We start from the raw sequence: 15,112 nt of genomic DNA, 5'->3' as shown, positions 1-15,112 counted from the left end.
ATTAACACTCTACCTCTATTAACACTCTACCTCTATTAACACTCTACCTCTATTAACACTCTACCTCTATTAACACTCTACCTCTATTAACACTCCATCTTCCTACAATCCTACCTTCCTGTATCTTTACCTCCCGCCTCCCCCCAACTAACGCATAACCTCACACTCCTCGCCTCCCGCACCCCCCTACTTATCTCTTCTTGCCAACCTCCAGTCCATCCCCCCCACCATAAAAGCAAACCGCCACAACACACCAACACCCCCATCCCCCACCGTAATCCCTAGTAGGAGACACACAAACAAAACCTGTTAGTAAGAGTACCATGCAATACCCTGCACAACGCACTGAACATACATCCCCATTTTCGCGCCAGAAAACACTAACGTGCCCGGTTTATTAAACCTATCCTCGCATGCTACCCGCTTATGCACAGTATGTGTTAGCAAGACTACACAGCACAGAACCTTAACATTTAAATAAGTTAACATTCACCTTTCGTTAAAAATGTATTGTGAGTCTGCTTAACCTAAACAGCATAGTTATTCTTCTACTACTATGCCTGCTCGCTAAACCCTTCTATCAAATCACTGTCCTAGCATCTATTCCAAGACACCTCAGCATGTAAGTACGTATTAATGGCTACATGGGCTGTTGAACACGCGTCTGCATTCGTACATTGAGCAGAAAGTCGCTAAGAGACGATTAATTAGCTCTCTATTACTACTACTATATACTCTTACTAATATCTACTGTGTATTATTTTAGGTTTATAGCGTATTCATGCTTGTAGTACAGGCAGATAGACGCAACACAGTAAGAATCTAATATAGTAACTTAGTGTAGAAGCTAATACCCAGCCCCTTTTTGCACAGTAAACAACAGTAGGAGTACACAGTAAAGGTAACAGAGAGCTGATCAGCATACCGTCTCTTGACGACTAGCTGCTCAATGTACCGATGCGGACGCGTATTCGAGAGCCCAGGCAGCCGAAAATGAGAACTGACGAGCAATCGAAACGCGTGCGCAACTAAAACACAATGGTGACGTAACACATTAATCCCCGTCCTCCAGGGGTACTGTGTATAAAGAGACCAAGTATTAGCGTCTTTACTGAGTTACTATACTAGATTCTTACTGTGTTGTGTTTATCTGCGTGTTTAATGAGCATAGATACGGTATAAACTAAAAATAATTCAACATTCAACACACTTAATATCCACATCCGGTGTATACCGTCTATCTTCAGTCCTTTCAACGCAAAAGCATAGTAAAAAGGTTTTACTGCTGTTTCTCTCTACTAAACTCTGCTGTCTCATAACTACTTTCCTAGTATCTATTCGAAACACATTAGTATGTTAGTACTGAAGAAAGTCTGGTGTGATGTGTAAGGGATATGGATAGGTAAGCGGTTGTGTTTTTTGGATATGTGGAGTGGAACGTGGGTTATTGTGTGGAATTTAGATTTAGGGCTGGAGACTGGAGGGAGGGAAGGGATAGCGTGAGGTAGGTAGGGTGATATGCGAGGGGGGTGGAGGTTGCTTGATGGGAGGGTGTGGGAAATAGTCATAAGAGAAGCGAGGGAGAGAGGGAGAGAGGGAGGGAGATAAGCACATCACAGCAGGACATGACACAAGGATGGAGGAGAATGCAGAGTGCATATTCCTGTTGCAATTCACAGCAAAGCAAGCCCAATAACAGCATTCATTATATTAAACAGTACCGCACTATATTAACCCTCTCCTCCCCTTCCCTTCCCTTTCACAAGCAGACCAGTCTGCCCAATCCATCCCCCACATCCCCCATCCCCTACCCCATACCACCCCTCCAGTATCCCAGCAATGATCATACACCCCCCCCCTCGCAAAAAATCCCGAAAAAATCCACCATCACATCTCATTACCACATAAACCCCCCGATCTAAAAGCCATCTATCCTTACCCGCGCATCCACCATCCTACATAGATAAAATACAACATGATAAAACAGGAAAAAACATACCATCCCATCTAACACGCGCTCACTGCCCGCCAAACCCGCCGTTCCCAGTCTGCATACCGGGGAACTGGATCTCAGGCCAATGCGCATGCGCGTGAGCATGAGTGTGAGCATGAGCATGCGGATGCGGATGTGGATGTGGATGCGGATGCCCCCCGCCATCCATATGCTGCGGATTCTGATTCTGCGGGGGGCCCTGCCCCGCGCCCTCGCGCTCAGCAAGCGACATGAGCGATGTGGCCGTGTTGACGGTGTGCAGGGAGTGGTACGGGGCGCCTTGGCCGAGTTGAGGCTGCGGCTGCATCTGCATGGCGGACCACTGGCGCCAGTCCTGGGGGGTGAGGGCGTTGGCGGGCGTGAGTGTGTTTGCATAGTTATTCTGAGGTTGGGGATGGTGCGGGGTATTGGTTTGGGTGGGTTGTTGTGGTTGGTAGACGTAGTGGTTGTTTGTGTTTTGGGGTTGGGGCTGGGGCGTGCGGTTCGATGATGCGGCTGCCAGAGCTGCGGCGTGCGTGGGGGTCATGACGTTGTCTTCGCGGGTTGTGTATTGCGGTTGCTGGTCGAAGGCGTTGTTGGAGGGTTGGGAGACGGGTTGTAAGTTGTAGGGGTGAGTGAGTGGACCTGTGAGGGTGTTGTAGTTGGGCGATGTGGATGTGAGGGTGGGATCTGTGGGGATGGTGGGTGCTGTTGTGTAGGAGTCGTGGTAGTTGTTGTTCTCGTAAACGGGGGCGGGGGCTGTGCCGTGTTGAGGTGATTGCAGAGCTGCGCGGGCTAGCGACTCGGTGCGCTTGACGATGCTGTCGTTGATGTTTGCGAGAGATTGGTCGACGATTGTCGATATGGCGTTCTTGAGACTGTCTCCAGATCCTGCGACTGTTAGTAACGGTCAAGATGTTTGTAGAGCCCGGCAATTTACTCACCAAGAAAGTGATCACACTCGCCCAAGACGTTGATCCACGTCGCCATATCCCCCTTAAGTCTGGTCATGTCGACCGGCGACATGAGCTCCTTTCGCCTGGACGAGATGAAAAGGGTTGTGAAGATGGCCGCGATATAAACGACCGTATTAATCCATGGTATGTCCAGGCTTTTCTTGTGCATCATCTCGGTGCAATTGAGCAGCATCTTCTGCGACGCATCGAGACATTTGTCCAGGTTGGAATTGATGATAGCCGCATCCATTGATCGGCAGACTGCAGGATGATGCAGCAGCAGCTGGTACGACTGATACCAGTATTCAAGGTACAGGGCGAATATGTGATCATCCTGGCTTGCATGTGACGGGTCTCGCAATTCAAACGGCATATCCTCCTTCCACTGCCGAATACCAGCCTCGAGCCGTTTCAAGTTCTCCACATACGCGCGAGGCGAGTGTCGGACGGAGTATATCAGCTTGTTCAGCGACAATTCCCACACGCAGTGTTTGGCGACCTGGATGCCAACCTGGAACGAACACTGATGGAACGTGTCGAGAGTCCCCTCTTCCCCAGGGAGACAGTCGTTCATCGGCTCCGGGAACTCGACGTCAATGTCATCGTTGTTGACGGGCATTGGTCTGCCCAGCTTCCCAGAAAGGTTGATGGTGAGGGCGTGCAGAGTCCAGAACACGCGCTTCCGCATCTCGATCTCAATTTTGCTCAGCTTGACGGGGCCCTCCGCCCAGGCTTTGACGGAGCGATGCATGCCAAGCTCAGTCGCGAACAGATGCGTCATCGAGGTGAAGATCCAGGCGGCACCAGGCTTAGGGAAGTTGCGGAGGTGGTGACAGATCATGGCCATGGCTTGTATGCTCTCCAGTCTGTGGCTTCCGAGAAGGAGGTCCTTGTAGAAGCTGAGGGCGTACTTGTAGTGGGCGTGCGACTCCTCCATCATGGCGTCTTGCTGGCTGTTCCGGGCGGCGACCTGGTACTTGATGGTAGCGAGCATCATGTGGACGAAGACCGTCTCGGGGGCCGTGGGCGTGAAGTTGGGGTCGTTTCCAAAGCTCCAGACCTGGGGAGGGTGAGTAAACAGACTTGCATAGGAATTACTGGGAACATACCAATTGCATCAGAGCAGGCCTGTGGAGGAGCATCGTGTATGGGTTCAGCGAGCGCAGATACCACCCCGCGTACTCCCTCAAGGCGTTGTACGGCGGCAATTCAATGCGCTCCACCTTCTGGCCTCCCACCGTGATCTGGACCAGGGTGGTGTAGGACATGACCGACTTCTCGTACTCGGCGTCCCCCATCATGAAGTCGGTGAGGTCGACCTGCGTGCCGAAGACAGACAGCGACGTGCCACGGATGTGGCTCAGCAGGGAGTCCCCCGAGGCGACGCCCAGGTAGTTGTCGCCAATGGAGCCGTACTTGAAGTGCGGCAGTGAGGGGAACTCTGAGCTGTCGACGCCACTGCTGGCAGGCGCGTACCCCGACAGCGGCGAGGGGCAGGGTCGCTGCTGCTGCGGGTCCATCCACGCCTGGCTCTCGCCTGCGTGGCCTGCAGACGTCCACGGATGGCTGGGGACGTCGAGGTTGGCGCTGTGCGCGGGCGGCGCGCGGGGGTCAACACCGACTTCCTTCAGCTGAGCCTGCAGGTCGGCGATGTGGGCGCGCAGGCCCGTGTTCTCTGCCTCCATTGCCTCGGCGTGGCCTCGCGTGGTGGCGCGGCCGGTGATGCGGTCGGTGGTGCGACATGGCGTCCTGTTCTGCTCGCACGAGGTGCAGCCTTCGGGGCGGCCATCGCAGCGGATCTTGCGAATCTGCGCGTGTCAGCATTGATACAAGCGTTATATATTCGAGTGGTGGTGAGTAAGGTAAAGTAAAGTAAAGTAAATGGCATTACCTTACAGCGGTCGCAGGCCTGTCCCGTCCGCTTCGAGTCGGCGAGCTTGCGCTTGACGCTGCCGGAGAAGTCGTTGTTGGGCAGGCGGTGGTGCGGGCTGGTGGACTGCTGGTGCGGATGGTGGTGCTGGTGGTCGTGCTCGACGCGCTGGATCTTGTAGCTGGCCGGCGCCTCGTCCTCGCTGCCTCTCTTGGGCGGCATCGAGGCGAAACGGCTCTCAAGGGAACAGCCGACGGCTTGTACCGGAGTCGCGTAATATGCAATGCAAACGCGCTGACACGTTGTGTGGCGCCGAGTGGCTTGCTGCTGCCCGTCTGCTCGAATGCGCTGCTTACCGCGACCGCGCAGGCATTTCCTCCAGACGGCTTCAGGGAGATAGTTGTGGTCGCGAGGCGCAATGCAGATGCAGAGCGAGCGAGTCCAGTGCCTGCACGCTCGAAGATGAGGCCAAGGCAAGCCCGCCGGCAGAAGAGCGATGCGCAACGCACGGAAGCCCGTATCCTGGCCTCCAATTGTCGCGTCGACGCCCTCCCCCAGCAGCTTGACGTGCTCGACATGCCTGGTCGACAACACCAGATCGCCCTGGCCCTTACTGTGTATGCTCGTCATTCGCCGGGCATCCACTCCCGGCGCCATCGCGACACTGCACTCGACCTGCCAAGCTATCAACTCCCCCACTGCCTAACCAATCCAGTCCACTACACCACTTCACAGCACTCGCCAACAACCTGCTTGCTCGTCCACGACGACAAACACTAGCACCCGGCATGTCACTATCCGCCCTCGACCTGCTCAACCACGACCACAACCGCCAAAAACCAAGGTCGAGAGCCCAGGAATAAACTTTCTTTGTCCCGTAAACCAGCAGAAAAACGGCGCCGCGTCGAGACCACCCACCTAACCAGAACCAACTCCCGCCTCACTCCCAAGCCCAGCCAGCACCACACGCGGCCACCAAGATCGGCACCTCCAGCGCCTGTTCCTCGCACAGACAGTCCGCGACCGATAAAAACCGTTAGTCTACTCATTCGACAAAACCGTTAGTTTATTCCCTTTGGCCATCACCCCCCCAAACCAGTCACACTATCTGCTGCACACACCACTCGGCGTCCCAAACCGCGATTATGGCGTCAATTCGCACCTTTACCCTCCCGCACTACGAAGCCTATCCCGTCCACGTAGCCGTTTTCAAACATGTCAAAAACGCTGCCTTTTTGAGGAGTCAACTGCTGGCCGCGAACCCGGAGTTCGACTATGCGTTTCTCGACGCGTCGATGGTAAGACATTGATTTTTGTACATGTATTGCATAACATTATGCGCTTTCTCTACATTCACAATCGCTGTTCACATTTCACATCTCACACTGCACATTTCACTTTCACATCACACGCATACGCATCCACCGCCGATCCCCATCACCCTCCGCGTGCGTTTTAAGAAACTTTATCCACGCGAATCGTACCATGATGTGCGATTACCTAGAGCGATCTGCCCACCTACCTACCCTATCTACAACTACTTTCTCAGCCGTTGCCGATCGCCCAGCCCGTGTCACAAACCACGTGGTTTTATCACCCCTTCCCTTCATCCGAATCAGCGTTTCTTCTTCTTACCTTATTGCGATTGTCCCCACGCACGTACCCCACATTGCATGCAATCTTCAAGTCCCGATTGCCTGATTCTGAATCATATGTTTTTGCTATCCACACGGCCCGATACGCACTCCCGAATACCCAACATCCCAGTCCACACATCTCCCTTCCCTGTCCACGTCTCCCCCCCTCCCCGGCCCCCTCAAACCACACTCTCAAACCACCCCTCCCACCCCTACCTTACAAACGACAAACTAAACAAACAAACAAAACAAAACAAACAACCCCCAACTAACCCCCCAACCAGATCCTATCCCCAACCCACCTCCAAACCGCCCTCTTCACAACCCTCCACCACCTCCTCACCCACCGCCTAAAAACCCACACCCCCCACTCGGAGCTCGTCTTCCGCCTCTCCCCCACAAACAACATCGGGGACTCGTACCGCGTCTTCGGCATAGCGGATACGTCGACGCACATCATTGCCGTGAAGCTGTGTGTGCGGGGGGATGGGAGTGTGGATGAGGGGGTGACGGCGGGGGGAGTGGGCGCGCATTTGGGGCGTGTGGTGGAGGGGGAGAGTGTTGCAGTGGGCGAAGAGGGGAGGGAGTTGGGGGAGGGGTGTGATTTGGGGAGGGTGGGGAAGGTGTATAAACTCGGTATGGGTAAGGGGGTGGGGGATGGGGAAAGGAGGAGGGAGATGGAGGGCGTGGTTTTGGGGATGATTGCTTTGAAGGGGACGTGATGTGTGTGTGTATGTGTATGGAGTCACGAAATGAGATCATGATTGGATGATAGGAAAAGCACAGCACGGCGTCTAGATATAAAAAACACCCACTTTCTAGACTATAGATACACCGTTGAATCTACCACACGTTGCGACCAAGGCTTATAACTCCAAGTACTCGGGCTTGAGGAAATCGGCCATGTTCTTGGGCTTGGGGTGTTTGTTCTCTGTGGCGCGGGTTAGTTTTCCTCGTCTTTTCGAATATATAAAGACGATCGTGACATACCGACGTGGTGGTGGTCGTCATGGCCGTGCGGGTCGCTGGCCGGGCCAACGTAGTGCATCTTGTACACGGATCCGCACTCCATGCAGCGGGACTTGGGCTCCTCGCGGGTGAGCTGTGGGGTGTTAGTCAGCCAACGCATAATCATGTAGGGTCACGGGAATTCTTACGGTGATCCAGAGCACACCGTGCGAGTCGACCGGGAAGCCAGTGCAACCAACGTACTGCTCATCACCGGCCGAGTTGACAGTGATGGGGTCCTCCATCGTGCCTGATAACGTCAGCAGTCACTCCACACAATCGTCCCCCCTATGCGTTCGCAGAACAATCTCCCGCGCGTAATTTTTCCGGGGCAGCGACGTACCGAGACGGCTGGCGTCCAATGGCCTCATATCGAAGATATCAACACCCTGCATCTTTCCGAGGATTTCAAGACGCTCCAGACCGGTAGCTTGCTCGGCATCGGTGGGAACGGTACCGGGCTTCGCACCAGGCGGGAGCAGATCATCGGCCGTCTTGATCTCTACACACACGCACAAACACACGAATTAGCAAGCCTATCGCATGCGCTCAAGCGCGAACCGGGAAGAAGCGCGGATGCGGGCGCAACATACGGTCAATCGTCTTGTAGCCCTCGAGAAGGCTGGGGATGTTGGAGGGGGCGGGGGTGTCCTTTTTCTCGTTCGCGTCGCCTGCAGTCGGGTCAATGGGTGGCCGTCGTACGATAGCTCGGGGAGTGACCTACGGCGCACAAACGTGGTGGTGAAGGTGCGGCGGGCGAGGGCGGCGGGGGCCACTCGGCGTGCCGCTGCGACGGCAGAGCGCTGGAGGAACATGGCGGGAGCAATTGGGGGGTGGAGTGGAGAGGGGGAGCGTGGGGATGCGAGAGCTTCTTGCTTGGAGTCGTGAATTGACGTTCCACTTGATCAGACGAGGCTCTTGGCGGGAGCTGATGATGACTAACTAAAATGGTGAGCCACGCTCAGCACTAGCCACAGCGTTTGTTTGAGTGATTCATCGATTGCTTTCGTGATTACCTCCCACGCGCTGTGGTCCAGTGGATTGACCTACCTAGACTGCTTTTGATCCCGTACTGATCATCATGGCATTAATTTTATAGGCACCTCGTGAAATGGGAGACTGCTTCACAGCTCCAGGCAGCCTTCGACCAATCCGTCCAACATAGTCCACTGATCGAGACAGTTACACGACAACAACCACCTCACAATGACCTACAAACCCGCGCTCGTCGTCGTCGACGTGCAAGAAGACTTCTGCCCTCCCGTGAGTATTCACACTCTGGAAGCGTCCAACCCTCCTAACAACCGCAGAACGGCACGCTGGCAGTAGAAGGTGGACGAGACATCGTACCCGCCATCAACGCGCTCCTCTCCCTCCCATTCGCCGTCAAGATCGCGACAAAAGACTTCCACCCACAAGACCACATCTCCTTCGCCTCGAACCACTCCGCACCCGACAACAAACCCTTCGAATCCGTCTGCACAATCGCAAACCCGCTGAACCCCGGAGAGACGCAAGAGACACGCCTCTGGCCCGACCACTGCGTCCAGGGCACAAAAGGGTCCGACCTGCTCCCCGAGCTCGACCTAAGCCGCGTGGACAGGGTGGTGGAAAAGGGCCAGGACAAGCGCGTGGAGATGTACTCTGCGTTTGCGGACCCCTTCACAAGCCCTTGCGTTGTCAAGAGCGACCTTGCCAAGTCGCTGCACGATGCGGGTGTCACGGATGTCTTTGTCGTGGGCCTTGCGGCTGACTACTGCGTTAAGCATACGGCGCTGGATGCGCAGAAGGAGGGGTTCAAGACGTGGGTGATTGGTGAGGCGACTAAGGCGGTTGATCCGGCGGCGCTGCCGGATGTCTATAAGATGTATGAAAAGGCTGGGGTCACGGTCATAGGGAAGGACGATGCGCAGGTGCAGAGGGTTAGGGAGTACTCGTGAAGACGTGAGTTTTGCGAGGGTTGGCGGGGTACGAAATGGGTACTTCGAAGACGAAATGCATGGCCAGACAGGTAGACGTTGTAAATATTATCTACATTTTATCTTCACACAAAAATGCAAGATCGTTCGCCAGCCTTGCTCCGTGCGAAGACGTGCGCGGCCTCAATTTAAATTTGCATGTGACTGCTCAGAGCCCCGCGCGATGCTGAATGCTTGAATTACCCTCCATTTCAGGATGAAGGTATTGGGCATCTACCTGCCCGTGACGTAGGCGGAGATGTTCTTCGCGCTATGTACCTTGAAGGCTGTCCAGTGCTGTCCAACGCAGATCATCGCGGGGTTTCCACTTTGCTAATTTTGTGACACCGTCGTCATCGCCTCGACCGCGTACGCGAGCTTTCCGACCAACGCCGGCAGCTGTACCTGGCAGCGCTCCAACCCACCCTCTATTACTCCTTTTTGTTTCTTGTCCACCCTATCTTACTCAAGCCGCACTCACGATGCCGCATCTACCCAAGGTTGTGCACAGGCGCAGAGGCTCGCTGGGTACCAGTGCGTCTTACTCGTTGTTCGTTCTGCATGCGTGCCTCACTTGAAGTTGTTGCCGTGCGAGTGAATGTTTGCTAACGTGTATGTTTGCGGTGTTTAGGCAGCCGAGGCTCCTCTATGGACGAGACTCACCATGATGAAGCCACCAAGGGCGACGAGACGGTCATGGATCCGGAGCAAGGCAGCAGTAAGGTCGCCAGAGATACATGAGAATGCACAGATTTTACGAGCGCGGGCTGACGAGGAATGGCAAAAGTGCTCACTCACATTATATCGCAACTGCGGCCAGGCGCCGACCTCAGCAGAGTTACGCTGCCCACCTTCATTCTCGAGCCGCGGTCCATGCTGGAGCGCATAACAAAGTGTGTCGCGCAACTTCAAGCCCCACCAAACGCCTCTGAAGACTAACAGTCCAACAGCTTCATGGCCCATCCAGAGATTCTTATCCCCCTCACCAAGATCGAAGACCCCATAGAGCGATTCGTAGCTGTGACCAAGTTTTACCTCAGCGGCTGGCACATCAAACCCCCGTATGCATCCCTAGGCTCCGTCTATGTCCACAAGCAGCAACTGATGTGAGAGCAGAGGCGTCAAGAAGCCGCTCAATCCGATCCTGGGCGAGACACACAGTTGCTACTGGGACTATTCCGATGGCACAAAGGGATACTATATCGCTGAGCAGACCTCGCACCACCCGCCCAAGTCGAGCTACTTCTTCATGGCTCCCGAACACCACATCCGAATCGACGGCACGCTCAAGCCGCGGAGCAAGTTTTTGGGCAACTCGGCTGCGAGCATGATGGAGGGTATCGCCGTCTTGCGACTGTTGAACACCGGCGAGCGCTTGTAGGTAGTGACGGTGTTAATCGGTAGGTGTGGATTGCTGACCGGCGCAGTTTCGTCACCCAACCAAACATGTATGCGCGTGGCATTCTCTTCGGCACAATGCAGTACGAACTCGGCGACCATGCATTCGTCCGGTGCCCTGAGACTGGGATGAGCGCCGATATCGAGTTCAAGACCAAGGGCTGGGTCAGCGGGACATACAATGCCATCGGCGGCCACATCAAAGATGCACAGGGCAAGAACCTCTTCGAGCTGTCTGGGCTCTGGAGCGGAGAAATGTACATCAAGGACCTGACTGTATGTTTCTGTCGTCCTAGACTGTGCATGAGGTAGAAAGCTGACATTGTGCAGACTGGTAAAAAGCAGCTACTTTTCGACGCATCCCACACCAGAGAGACACCACCAACGGCCCGCCCCCTGGAAGAGCAGGATGAACGCGAATCACAGAGACTATGGCACGATGTGACAGAAGCAGTCAAGCGAAGAGACCAGAACACGGCGACGGATGCAAAGGCGTTGATTGAGGACAGGCAACGTGACGAGGCAGCAAAGCGAAACAACGAAGGGGTCGAATGGCAACCGCGACTGTTCCGGCGCGTAGGAAGCGAGAACGGCGAAGAAGATCTAGACTGGATCATCAGTGCAAAAATGTCAGTTTTCATCGGTTTTTGGGGGAGCAGCGGTGTGCTAACTGGAACTAGTGATGGTAGAACACCAGAAGAACAGGTCAAACAAATCCTGCAGATCCATGCGATTCTGCCGGGCCAGAAGCCAGATCAAAAGTTCGAGATCCCCACACGTAACAATGGCGTTCAACAGACTCCCACCGAGCCATCTGTACCAGACGCGCATACCGCTCCGTTGCAGCGCGAACAGCAAGTTCCCGCTCCCCAACCTGTCCAGTCTCAACCTGTTCAGCCTCAACTTGTTCAGCATCAGCAAGTACCCGCTGCGTACCCTCAGCAACAACAGGGAGCGATTGTCGACCCATCATATCGCGAACAGCCAGCGCATGCTGCTTATTCTCAGCAGCAACAGCCATTGCAAACTTCTCAACAACCACAACAACCGCAGCAACAGGATTACTCTAGTTACTACATGAACTCTGCCGGTAGTGCGCAGCCAGTGAGTGACACCAACCCGGGCAACTCTAGTTTCCCCATCCCTTTACCAATCCGCCAACCTCAAACTCATCCAGCACCTACCTCAATGAACATGCCTGAGCGAGTAGCTCAAGAGAACCCACCCAGCAGGCTTCTGCATTCGAATCCGCACCCCGAACCAACTCGGGACGATCGGCTGAAGAGGCAGGACAGCGAGACGCACGAGCATGATACATTTGTGGATGCGCAATCGTAGGTGGCGATGTGGGGATTGGCCCGTTTCCGTTTCCGGGCGAGTGCGGGTTATGCATTAGAATCTGGAGTGAAGTGGATTGACCTTGGTTTTGCACGCGGGGGAAATACTTTGCGGTAATGGATATGTATTGATCTGCAGTCCAATCTTGACGTGTTTCCCCATTGCCTTTGATCGTCTTCTCCCTGCTCCAATTCGACGATGGAGCGTTGCAGCGCTTGTGTACGCGTGTGGACGGGTGTCATGCCACTTAGCGGCTTTACCCAGGGTCCGCCATTGCTATCACCGCTACCGTCACGAACTAACCCGAATAGGCAGGCGTTCTCGATGCTTGTCAAGCGCCACCCGCCAACGCCAACGACCTTCCTCTCCCAGGCGAACAACCGCAAGCTTTGTGCAAGCTTTCTGTTCCTCGTTGGCTGGTTTGGGCTAGAAATTTAAACGCGCGAGATATCGGCTGGGAGATGAGGGTTTTCTCCATACATAGTGGCAATATAAGTTAGGTTGGGTTAGGCACAAGAAAGGATGAGGTATATAAGCCTTGGTGCTACCGCACTATCTGGGAGCGGGTTCTTGGTCACTGTGTAACATTGCGTTGCGTAAGTAGCGTTTAAGTTTGCAGTCTTGATTGTGTGGGGAGACTTTCTCGTCTTCTTCGTCGTTGCTCTTGTCTATCTCTATCGACATACACCCAGATAGTACCGCAACAATGCGCTCCTCCACCCCCATCGCAGCGTTCGCGCTCGCCCTCCTCCAAGGCACCACCACTGCCCTAAACCAAGGCATCCACCGCAACCTCGCCCTAATGGCAGACATGGGCCTCAACCCCGACGGCACCCCCTTCCACACCCCCTCCTCCTCCTCCTCCTCATCCGCACACCTCTCCTCCCTCCGCATCGGCACCACATCCCCCCTCCCCCTCGCCATCAACACAACCGAGATCATAACCCCCGAATACGTCGAGCTCCCCGTCAACCACTTCTCGAAAATGGGCCCCGCGGGCTCCGCGGGTCCCAGCACGTTCCACAACCGCTTCTGGGTGTCTGAGCGCGCGTATCGGCCTGGCGGACCGGTTTTTATATATGATGTGGGTGAGGCGAATGCAGAGGGGAATGCGCTTTTCAGGCTGCAGAATGAGACGAGTTTTTTTAGGCAGATTGTGGAGCAGTTTGGCGGGATTGGCGTGGTTTGGGAACATCGGTTTTGTGAGTGTTTTTCTTTTGTATGGGGGTCTGCTGTGGTGTGGGGGTTGTTCGGGACGTTGTCTCGGGGAAAGGGGTGGGGGTGTGATGGGGCCTGTGGGAGATGGTGGAGAGAGTGAATGTGCGATTGTGGTCGAACTATGGGGTGCTTTTTTTTTTGAAAGCGTGTAGGGCTAACAGGATCTGCAGATGGAAACTCTACGCCCGTTCCTATCGATCTTGATACGCCGGCAGAGGCTTTCAAGTACCTCACCACCGAGCAATCCCTCGCGGACGTCGACACTTTCGCCAGGCAGTTCAAGCGCAAGAACATCAACGCCACGCTCACACCTGAAAGTACGCCTTTTATATTTATTGGGGGTAGCTATCCCGCAATGAGGGCTGCCTTCATGCGCGAGAAGTACCCAGACACGATCTACGCCAGCTACGCGTCCTCGGCCCCCGTCCAAGCCAGCGTAGACATGTCGTTTTACTTCGACCCCGTGGTGCGCGGCCTCGAGCACTACGGCTTCGGCAACTGCTCTGCCGACATCAAGGCCGCGATCAAGTACATGGACAAGGTCATGGATGGGTCGCGTTCCGGGGCTGCGGACCTCAAGACGCGTTTCCTCGGAAAGGGCGCGGATGCGAATTCTCATGCCACGTTCGCTGATGCACTTACCACGCCGTTCTACCTCTGGCAGTCGTATGGTGTCGAGGGTGGACAGCTGGGTCTGCGCCGCTTCTGCGACTTCATCGAGACGGATCCTGCATCCAACACGACGGCGCCGGCGGAGGGATGGGCAAAGCCCAAGGGTGCGAAGTTTACGGTTGATCGCTGGGCCAGTATGCCGTGGTTCGCGGGCATGGTGAACGCATATATGGAGACGGACTGCTCGGGCAAGGCGAACGTGACGGGTGATTGCGATCTGAACCGCCGCTTCACCGACCCGGCGAGCATCTCCTGGACGTGGCAGTACTGCACACAGTGGGGTATGTCATCTCCTTCTTCCCCCTATCATCCCAACCCCCAAACTAACATGCAAAAAGGCTTCTTCCAATCCGCCAACCTCGGCCCCAACCAAGTCGTCTCCAAGTACAACTCCCTCACCCACCAGCGCGACATCTGCCACCGCCAGTTCCCGAATGCAACACGCTCCCTCCTCCCCGAATGGCCCAACACGGCGCGCACCAACGCCGTGCTCGGCGGCTGGAACATCCGGCCGTCCAACACATACTGGAGCGGCGGCGAGTTCGACCCCTGGCGCACACTGTCACCGCTGAGCGCCGAGATCTTCGCGCCCAAGGTGCACGAGTTCACCGAGCCGCCCAAGTGCGGGCAGGGCCAGCGCAGACAGGATATCTTCGGATATGTCATGGCCGATGCGCAGCATTGCTATGATTTCAGGACGACGTTTGCGGGTGGCGCGGTGAGTCGCGGGTACTTTACCCGCGCGTTGACGGGGTGGTTGGGATGCTTTACTTCGAAGGGCAAGGGGCGGAGGTGGGATGCGTAGACGTGGTGTAGGTGTCTGAGGTGTGGGATGTTAGGCGGCGAAGTTGATGAATTGCAACGTTAATGTCATTGCGATATCGTGTACTGAGGTGTCTTGGGAGTGGTTTTCCAAGTCCAATGTGTTTCGGGGGTGTTTGCTGATTTTCCGCCGTGTGAGGGGTTTCCATGGGAGGCTTGCGCTTAGCACAGCTGGTATAGCGTCTGTTGTGAAGGATGGTCCGGGGGATAAAGTTCCCGAGTTGATACGTAATGTGACGTACGTCGAGGCTTTCGAATGGCAG

General features: G+C 55.1%; 6 protein-coding genes across 6 annotated transcripts; 4 read left to right on the top strand and 2 right to left on the bottom strand.

Annotated features, from left to right (window-relative positions):
• Window positions 1-2,039: 2,039 nt before the first annotated feature.
• On the bottom strand, window positions 2,040-5,020 carry P153DRAFT_258613 (uncharacterized protein; the record flags this gene model as incomplete). Its single annotated transcript, XM_033662802.1, has 4 exons — window positions 2,040-2,863; window positions 2,917-3,988; window positions 4,038-4,736; window positions 4,820-5,020. Coding segments are annotated over 4 exons (2,796 nt in total), but the record flags the coding sequence as incomplete, so codon positions are not given.
• Window positions 5,021-5,484: 464 nt separating this feature from the next.
• On the top strand, window positions 5,485-7,157 carry P153DRAFT_411334 (CGI-121-domain-containing protein; the record flags this gene model as incomplete). The annotated part of the gene is made up of 2 exons (XM_033672083.1): window positions 5,485-6,096; window positions 6,720-7,157. Exons 1-2 carry the CDS (start codon window positions 5,944-5,946, stop codon window positions 7,155-7,157), a joined length of 591 nt encoding a protein of 196 aa, XP_033518746.1. The 5' UTR covers window positions 5,485-5,943.
• A 7-nt stretch (window positions 7,158-7,164) lies between these two features.
• On the bottom strand, window positions 7,165-8,258 carry P153DRAFT_326471 (COX5B-domain-containing protein; the record flags this gene model as incomplete). The annotated part of the gene is made up of 6 exons (XM_033665295.1): window positions 7,165-7,366; window positions 7,426-7,537; window positions 7,593-7,693; window positions 7,787-7,945; window positions 8,037-8,114; window positions 8,168-8,258. The coding sequence occupies 6 exons, from the start codon at window positions 8,256-8,258 to the stop codon at window positions 7,302-7,304; spliced, it is 606 nt and encodes a 201-aa protein (XP_033518745.1). The 3' UTR covers window positions 7,165-7,301.
• A 211-nt stretch (window positions 8,259-8,469) lies between these two features.
• P153DRAFT_326468 (Isochorismatase hydrolase) lies at window positions 8,470-9,514 on the top strand. The gene is made up of 2 exons (XM_033665294.1): window positions 8,470-8,706; window positions 8,754-9,514. Exons 1-2 carry the CDS (start codon window positions 8,650-8,652, stop codon window positions 9,381-9,383), a joined length of 687 nt encoding a protein of 228 aa, XP_033518744.1. The 5' UTR covers window positions 8,470-8,649; the 3' UTR covers window positions 9,384-9,514.
• Window positions 9,515-9,756: 242 nt separating this feature from the next.
• P153DRAFT_370803 (uncharacterized protein) lies at window positions 9,757-12,116 on the top strand. Its single transcript, XM_033669122.1, has 9 exons — window positions 9,757-9,935; window positions 10,033-10,119; window positions 10,189-10,294; window positions 10,352-10,462; window positions 10,518-10,778; window positions 10,829-11,075; window positions 11,130-11,428; window positions 11,480-11,903; window positions 11,977-12,116. The coding sequence occupies exons 1-9, from the start codon at window positions 9,884-9,886 to the stop codon at window positions 11,989-11,991; spliced, it is 1,602 nt and encodes a 533-aa protein (XP_033518743.1). The 5' UTR covers window positions 9,757-9,883; the 3' UTR covers window positions 11,992-12,116.
• Window positions 12,117-12,709: 593 nt separating this feature from the next.
• On the top strand, window positions 12,710-15,075 carry P153DRAFT_130305 (uncharacterized protein). Its single transcript, XM_033662039.1, has 3 exons — window positions 12,710-13,339; window positions 13,526-14,308; window positions 14,366-15,075. Exons 1-3 carry the CDS (start codon window positions 12,844-12,846, stop codon window positions 14,830-14,832), a joined length of 1,746 nt encoding a protein of 581 aa, XP_033518742.1. The 5' UTR covers window positions 12,710-12,843; the 3' UTR covers window positions 14,833-15,075.
• The last annotated feature ends 37 nt before the right edge of the window (window positions 15,076-15,112 follow it).

This window comes from Dothidotthia symphoricarpi, assembly GCF_010015815.1.
Source record: "Dothidotthia symphoricarpi CBS 119687 unplaced genomic scaffold P153scaffold_23, whole genome shotgun sequence".
Lineage (NCBI taxonomy): Eukaryota > Fungi > Ascomycota > Dothideomycetes > Pleosporales > Dothidotthiaceae > Dothidotthia > Dothidotthia symphoricarpi.
Note: the sequence above shows the minus strand (reverse complement) of the source record. Positions and strands in the feature narration are given on the sequence as shown.